Source organism: Orycteropus afer, unplaced genomic scaffold, assembly GCF_000298275.1.
Source record: "Orycteropus afer afer isolate SDZICR_OR568_19922 unplaced genomic scaffold, OryAfe1.0 scaffold00020, whole genome shotgun sequence".
In the NCBI taxonomy this organism is placed as follows: domain Eukaryota; kingdom Metazoa; phylum Chordata; class Mammalia; order Tubulidentata; family Orycteropodidae; genus Orycteropus; species Orycteropus afer.
Window position 1 is genome coordinate 11,514,542 of NW_006921607.1, and position 7,221 is coordinate 11,521,762.

The following is a 7,221-nucleotide window of genomic DNA, read 5'->3' on the forward strand; positions in this document are numbered from 1 at the left end:
ATGTCCATGGATGTTGATTGTGGATCCTTACTGGTCCAGTTGTGATGATTTTTGTTTTCTTTATGTTGAGATATAGTCCACAGTGAAGGCTGTCATCTTTGATCTTCAATAGTAAGTGCTTCCATAGCAGTGCCAGTTTTTCAAAAGCATTTTACATGCCAGGTACTGTATACTCTCACTTTCTTCCACATTAACACTGAAAAGAAGGAACTGATATTATCCTCATTTTATGCTGCTTGAGGAATGGAGACTTAGAGAAGTAACTTGCCCAAGACCATATAACTAGCAAATGGCAAAAGTAGAATTAGACTTCAGCATCTGACTCCTAGGAGCTCTGATGGCATAGTGCCTAGGTCATTTGACTATTAACCAGAGAGCTGGTGGTTCAAATCCACCAGCCACTCCTCGGAAGGAAGATTGGGCAATCTACTTCCATAGTGATACTGCCTCACAACCCAAGGAGGGGTCGCTGTGAGTCAGATCTGCCGACTCAATGGCAGTGAGTTTGAGTCTTAACCTGATTCCTGAGCCTAGCCTGTTTTACCACTGAGCTCCCCTTCTCTCCCAAACAGCATCCACCTACACATGTGCACTTTCTTTCGTCTGTCTCTCTTCTTGTCCATTACCATTTATGAAACATAGCGTACCTAGAAAATATATAACATTAGGTTTCTCCATTTATCTAAAGAATTTAATCCCCTAAGACTCGATCCACGCTTCATAGAGGATGTAATCATTTTACAAATGAGGAAGTTAGGGTTTGCAGAGAGCTCATATCTTCACTGAGGTCACATGGCCAGTACGTGGTGACATAACACCCAGGTCTGTGTGACTCCAGAGTCCATGCTCTCTGCTTAGTACCTCTGAGTAGCTAATTATCACTTCGTTTTATGGGACGTCTCAGCAGACCGGGCTTCCAGCCCTATCTTCCTTCCTCGCTCGCTCACTCACTCACCCTGTACCCTTGGGTAGATTCCTCTCTGACTCTTTGCTTTACCCATCTGTAAAATGAAGGTTTTGGAGTAGAATAGCTCAGAGACCCTCAGAAAAATAAGACTCCAACCTGATGAGAAGAGTGAACTGGCTTTTATGAGGATGGAGGGTAAGGAGGGCCTGGATATGAGGTTGGCATGGTATGATTCTGTTGTACACCTCAATACCCCAGGATGAGTTGGACCTCACCAGACAAGCTCTGGAGAAGCAGCAGCTATTCAGCCCAGGCTCAGCCAGAAGAGCCGAACAGGGGCTCAGAAGGGAGCAGACTGTACAGCCAGGAGTGGTGAGCGGGGGGCCCTGTGGGAGCAGATGGTCCAGCATGGCATCCTATCTAGGAGCTTGTCCTCTTCCCTTGGGAGTTGCATCCCTAGAGACCAGGCCTGACAGATTACGACCTGTGCCTTTGTCTGTTCCCCACCTGTCTGAGGGGCTGCCCGGGTGTGAGTCACACGTTTCCTGCAGGTCTCAGGAGTGGAGGCTGAGCCTAGTTCTGGGATGGAGGAGAAGCAGAGACTGAGGCTTGAGCACCTGCAGCAAGCGGTGGCATGGTTGGAGGTTGACCGGAGCAGGCTGCAGCGCCACAATGTCCAGCTGCGGACCACCTTGGAGCAGGTGAGAAACTTCCATTGTCCCCAGCTCCCTCCTCTACTTCTCTTGCAACCTTTAGAACAGGAGTCAGCAAACGACGATGGCCCACAGGCCAAATCAACCACTTGCTTGTTTTTGAAAATAAAGTTTTATTGGGATCCAGCCATGCCATTCTTCTTTCCTGCTACAACAGCAGAGTTGAATAGTTTCACAGAGGCTGAATGGCCCATAAAGCCTAAGATATTTACTGCAGAAAAAGTGTGCTGACCCTTGCATACTTGACCTTGAGAAGCTAACCCCCTGCCCCAGGAACACCTCTTTGCACTTGGGACTGCCCTAGTATGCGCTCCTCTCAGCCCAGGAGTTTACGTTCCCATGACTACTGTCCCCTCTCTTGAGAGATGATTCTCTCGCCCCAGAGCCAAACCAAGCCCTGATTTCTCACTGGCTTCTGGGCAGGTGGAGCGAGAGCGGAGGAAACTGAAGAGGGACTCCATGCGTGCTTCCCGGGCTGGGGTCCTGGAGATCAGCGAAGCCACAGCACCACCGCCTACACAGCAGGTTTGCTATCTCAGGAGCACCCAACCCCGGCCACCCAGAAACTCAGCCCCAGGCCACCCATGGAGGGGAGACCTCTAATTCAACCAATACACCGAGCTCTTCCTAACTGGACCGGGGGAGGAAGCCCAGCTTCAACCTGTGGGGGTGGAGTTAAGGCTAGCAGCCCTGCTTTCTGAGGAACTCTGAAAACCTTCACTGAAATACAATCTGCCTGCTGCCTCCCAGCCAGAGTCTTGAGCTCCCCAGAAACAAGTCAGAATCCCCGACATAGGTGTGTGGTGCCTGCCAGCTGTTGATGTGCCTAGGAGCTTGATGGTGGCTTTGCAGGTCATTTAGACCTCCTTTCCCCTTGCAATATTGAGTTTATAGAACTGTGCTCTGTGGTATTTCCTAGGACTTTAGTCCTCTTTTTAGGTAAAAGGTTCATGAAAGACTGCCCCCAAACCAGTACTCTTTTTGTTTATGTATGTCCGTCAGTATGCACAGCCCTGCAGCCTGGCAGGGAGGGACTGTTTCTGGTGGCTGAGCATGTCCCAGCTCTCCTCCCACATTCCTTTAAGTGAGAGCTTCCCAAGGGCAGACCCCTTGTCTGACTTCCTTTCTGCATCCTCAGCTCACAGGCCAGAGCTAGCACAATATAGATATATGTTATACATCTATTAAATGAAAAAGTGCTTCAGAGAAGCAGATGCCACCTAGGCCTTTTTGATGGTCAGCATCAAGTCTCCGTGAGCATTGCCCATTAGGCTGGCATTGGCCCTCCAAGGCCTCTCCTTGCACCGTGGCCTTGTGCCCCATTGAAGTTCAGTCTGATTTCAGGCACTTCTACCTGTAGCTCTTGCCGGGCCTCTAAAATTGGGATGAGATGATTAGAGGATGCCTGCAGAAACTCCAGAGTGGGAAAGTGTTCCAATAAGAATGGTATTTATCTTCCACAGGATGGAATAGGACAGAAGGGCTCCTCCGATGCCAAGCATATGGCTGAACTGCAGAAAGAGGTATATTCTGGAAGGATCCGTTTTCTAAGTCCTTTTTACCCTCCCTTGGACTCAGGGAACAAGGCTTTAGTGTCTGTATGTACTTGGCCCTGTATGCACCTCCACAGGGAGAGGGGGAGAGCACCTGCCTTCAGAGAATTTCAGTCTATGTGGGGAGACAAAAAGCCCTAATCCCAATTTAGAGGATGGGAGTGGGAAAGAAAGCATGATCTAGACCCCAGGCTACAGATTCATACTTAGGAAGGAAAAGGAAAAGGAGGAAGGCTGGGGAGCAGACAGAAGATTCTAGGGCAGATTAAAACCAGCAGAATTTTTCCGGGCTCCTCTGCCTCCAAATGCACCATTGCAGGCAAGGCTGTTGCCAGCACAGCAGCAGAGTAGCCTGGCACCAGGACCGTGATCCACGGCCCATAGCCCAGGTCACAGGCCACACTCAAGGGAACTATATAAAGTGCCTTCTTACCTCCTGGGTCTCACCCAGCCATTCACCCTGTCTTTCAAGGCCCAGGGGTAACAAGAACTGTGAAATCTTGATTTCTGAGCCTAGTTCAGAAACCAATGGTCACTCCTGGCAGGGCTTGAGTATATAGCTAGACCAAAATTATTACTTTGAACTCTTAAACTCATGAAAAGCAATTCCTGAGACAGGGCCAAGACTAGGGTGAAGCAAGGCAGGCACCTAAGGTGTAAAATTTAAGGAGCAGCCACTCCTAATCCAGCCTATCTCCTTGCATTTTACTCCCTGGGTGTCTCTTGTCTCACTCTAGTCCCAGAACTGCTGTAAAGTTCCAATAACTCCACCCTCTGGTGTTCTCAGTCTACCCATCCGAAAAATGGAAAGGCTGACTGGTGATTCTCAACCCTGGCTGTACCACCTGGGAAGTTTGAAAAAAGTACTGATGCCCAGGCCTCATCCCAGTCTAATAAACCAGAATAGTTTTTAAAAGCTCCCAGAAGGGGCATGAGGGAACTCTCTGCAGTGATTAAAATGTTCCCTGTCTTGATTGGGATGGTGGCTACATGGTATGGACACTATCAAACTCATCAAATTGTATACAGGTAGTCCCTGACTTACGACAGGGTTCCATTTTGATGACTGTTACAAGATGGTTCTCATGTAAATCAGATACCTCCTTTTCTTTCTTTTTTTTTTTTTTAGTTTTCATCGTTACTGCCTTTTTTTATCAGTATCTTTATAAATCTGATCTTTGGGAATTGGAGACATTACAGGTAAACATACATAAGCTGCAACACTGTACATAGTACAGATAGACCTTGACTCACGATGGGGTTCTGTTCCACTATAAGTGCAGTTCGTTGTAACTCAAATACATCGTAAGTTGGGGACTACCTGTACTTAAATCTTGATATTTTGTTACATTAACCCTCAATAAAGTTGATGAAAATAGTTTTGTTATATATTCTTAAAGCTTCCCATTTGAGTCTTACGTGCAGTAAGGGTTGAGAATCACTGGATTCTCTCTGGTTACTAGAGGCCCTTCCCCCACACACTCTGAGATTTGTGTGTGTGATAGAGTTGATTCAAATGCTGATCCAACAAGAGCCACAGGAGCACAGAACAGAAGTGTTGGGGCAGCTTTGAGACCTTCAGCTCCTCTCTCCCTCTCGGTTCTTCTGCCACCAGGTGGCCCTGCTGCGAGCCCAGCTGGCCTTAGAGCGGAAGCAGAAACAGGACTACATCGCTCGCTCAGTGCAGACCAGCCGAGAGCTAGCAGGCCTGCACCACAACCTCTCCCACTCACTCCTCGCTGTGGCCCAGGCCCCTGAGGCCACTGTCCTGGAGGCTGAGACCCGCAAGCTGGATGAGTCCCTGACCCAAAGCCTGACATCCCCAGGGCCAATCCTACTACACCCCAGCCCCAGCCCCAGCCCCAGCCCTAGTGCTGCCCAAGCCACCTCCAGATAGCAGCCACAGCCAGGGCAGGACACAGGCCAACCTGGAGCACACAGATAGGCAGATGATCATCGTCAGGTGGGTTATGGGCCAGAGACACAACTATAGGTTTGCCAAAGGAGAGTCTGGCTTTGTTGCCCAACCTGGGAGCCCCGGGACAGCTGACATTGTCAGGAACAGAGAAGGGGAGTCTGGGTAGAGCCCAGCTGACATGTGAATGAGGTGAATCACAGTCATCTGCTAGCCTGCGTGGGCACCCAGAGGAGGGCCTTGCCCTGCCTCTCGGCTAGAACTGACTATCCCAGCATTCCACCCTCTTCTTCCCTTCCCCTTCAACAATAAACCCTGGTCTTTGCATCTGTCTGCTCCTCCCTGTACTCATGCCTCTGGGCAGCAGCAGCACATCACTGGCATTTACTGATGAAGAATTTGCCAGATTCCTGTTAGGTGGCATGAATATTTGGATGTTGGTACTCTGCTAGAGTTTCAGAAGAAACGCAATAAAAAGCCCCTGTCCGCAGAGAGGTTGCAGTCTAATTGATAATAATAGACTAACTCATTAATAAGTCAGAGACAATTCTGTGCACTGACTACCAGTGTAGAAATTCCAAGAGACTGGGGAAAGGAGGCATGAAGTGGCCCTCAAAGAATAGAGAGGAGTTGGGAGAAGTGCTGAAACATGTCAGAGAAGACCGGGCTGTCTGTAGTGTTTCTGTTGGACTGAGGTTGGGTGTGTGGGAAGGGAGATTGTGGAGAGCCTTGAACCTCAATTTGAACTCATGAGTTATGGGGAAACATCAAAAGTTCTTGCCTTAAAACAAGTTCTGGGGCCTCAAGAGCATTGAGTTGACCTCTGGCTAAAGTCAGAGTCTCTGATGTTCAGACCTTCCCATATTGCCTCATTCATCTTCTGCTCTGGGTGAATGCCCTTGAGGGGTCCCTTTCTGGGTCTGTCAACTTGAACTGACTCTGGTCCTTTGTAGTTCAACCATGCATCAAGCCAGTCAAGAGGATGGACTGTGATAGAACTTGTCACTTAAGCACTGGCAGTGACGAAGGCAGTCAACTGAACCCAGCTGACAGGCTTAAGACCTATAGCTGGCAACTTCCTCAAAATATAAGAGAGAACAATTTTTATAAGAGGGCATAACCTGTCATTTCATTGAGGTCTCTAAGGTCAACCAAAAATCCACTCCCATCGAGTCAGTTCCAACTTATAGCAACCCTATAGGACAGAACTGAGTTCCACCACAGGGTTGCTAAGGCTTCAAATCTTTACAGAAGCAGACTGCCTCATCTTCTCCCATGAAGAGGCTGATAGGTTCAAATCATCAGTCTTTTGGTTAGCAGCCAAATACTTTAACCACTGTGCCACCAGAGCACCTCCTCTAAGGTCAAGGGAAGATTATAAACACAGGTGCTCACTGTGCCCCCTTAAATCAGAAATACTGGTTGATTTTCAATTAGAAAAACATATTCCAAAGAAATAACAAGTGGTATTGGATCTTGTTTCTTTTTGACATGGTGATAAGTTTGTTGTTGAGAAACTGGAGTAGAGTTTAGCCCTTCAATGCCACAAGGAATCCAGAGAGAAAAACAAGGTAGGGTTTTATTCAGTAACAATTATCTCCATCCAGAGTCCTTTTCCACTTGAAGCCCAGTCCCTCCCTGACACTCCGCGTCCCCCTTAACTATCAGCCTGCTGGGGCCTCCGTGGGCTGGACAGGCTGAGGGCAATCTCAGTTGTAGATGACCACCTTTCCTTCACACTGCAGCCGAAGGATAACTTTGTACTCTGCTTGCGCACTGTGCATGATGTTCATGGATTGATATTTATCGTTCCAGTAATGAGACCGTCTTTTGAGATTGTCTGTCCCAAAACCGAACAAGGAGACCTGGGAGATGGGATAAGACAGGAGATGGTCATGGAGTGGCAGACTGGGTCCTGCTCTGCCCCAATGACCACCAACCATTCATTCTGCAAACATCCACTCAACATCTAGTATGACAGGCCACCTCCTAGAACTGAGGGAAAATGGAGTTCCCCTTCTCCACAGAAGACAAGATACTGGACATTGAGGAGATGGATACATTCTGAGAATGACATAAGAGCCCAGAAAAGAGACCATCAACTGGTAGCTCCTAAAAGAAGAGAGAAGATTC

The 7,221-nt window shown here is 48.3% G+C and overlaps 2 protein-coding genes across 2 annotated transcripts in view; one reads left to right on the forward strand and one right to left on the reverse strand.

Annotated features, from left to right (window-relative positions):
* Positions 1-5,070, forward strand: part of CEP250 (centrosomal protein 250) — a 46,801-nt gene extending 41,731 nt beyond the window's left edge. The window contains exons 28-32 of the mRNA XM_007934734.2: positions 1,166-1,279; positions 1,459-1,608; positions 2,044-2,145; positions 3,084-3,143; positions 4,789-5,070. Of these exons, the coding sequence (XP_007932925.1) occupies positions 1,166-1,279; positions 1,459-1,608; positions 2,044-2,145; positions 3,084-3,143; positions 4,789-5,070 (708 nt within the window). The remainder of the gene's footprint in view (positions 1-1,165; positions 1,280-1,458; positions 1,609-2,043; positions 2,146-3,083; positions 3,144-4,788) is intronic.
* Positions 5,071-6,797: 1,727 nt separating this feature from the next.
* CUNH20orf173 (chromosome unknown C20orf173 homolog) overlaps positions 6,798-7,221 on the reverse strand; it is an 11,625-nt gene continuing 11,201 nt past the window's right edge. The window contains 1 exon segment of the mRNA XM_042783603.1: positions 6,798-6,953. Within this exon segment, the coding sequence (XP_042639537.1) occupies positions 6,798-6,953 (156 nt within the window).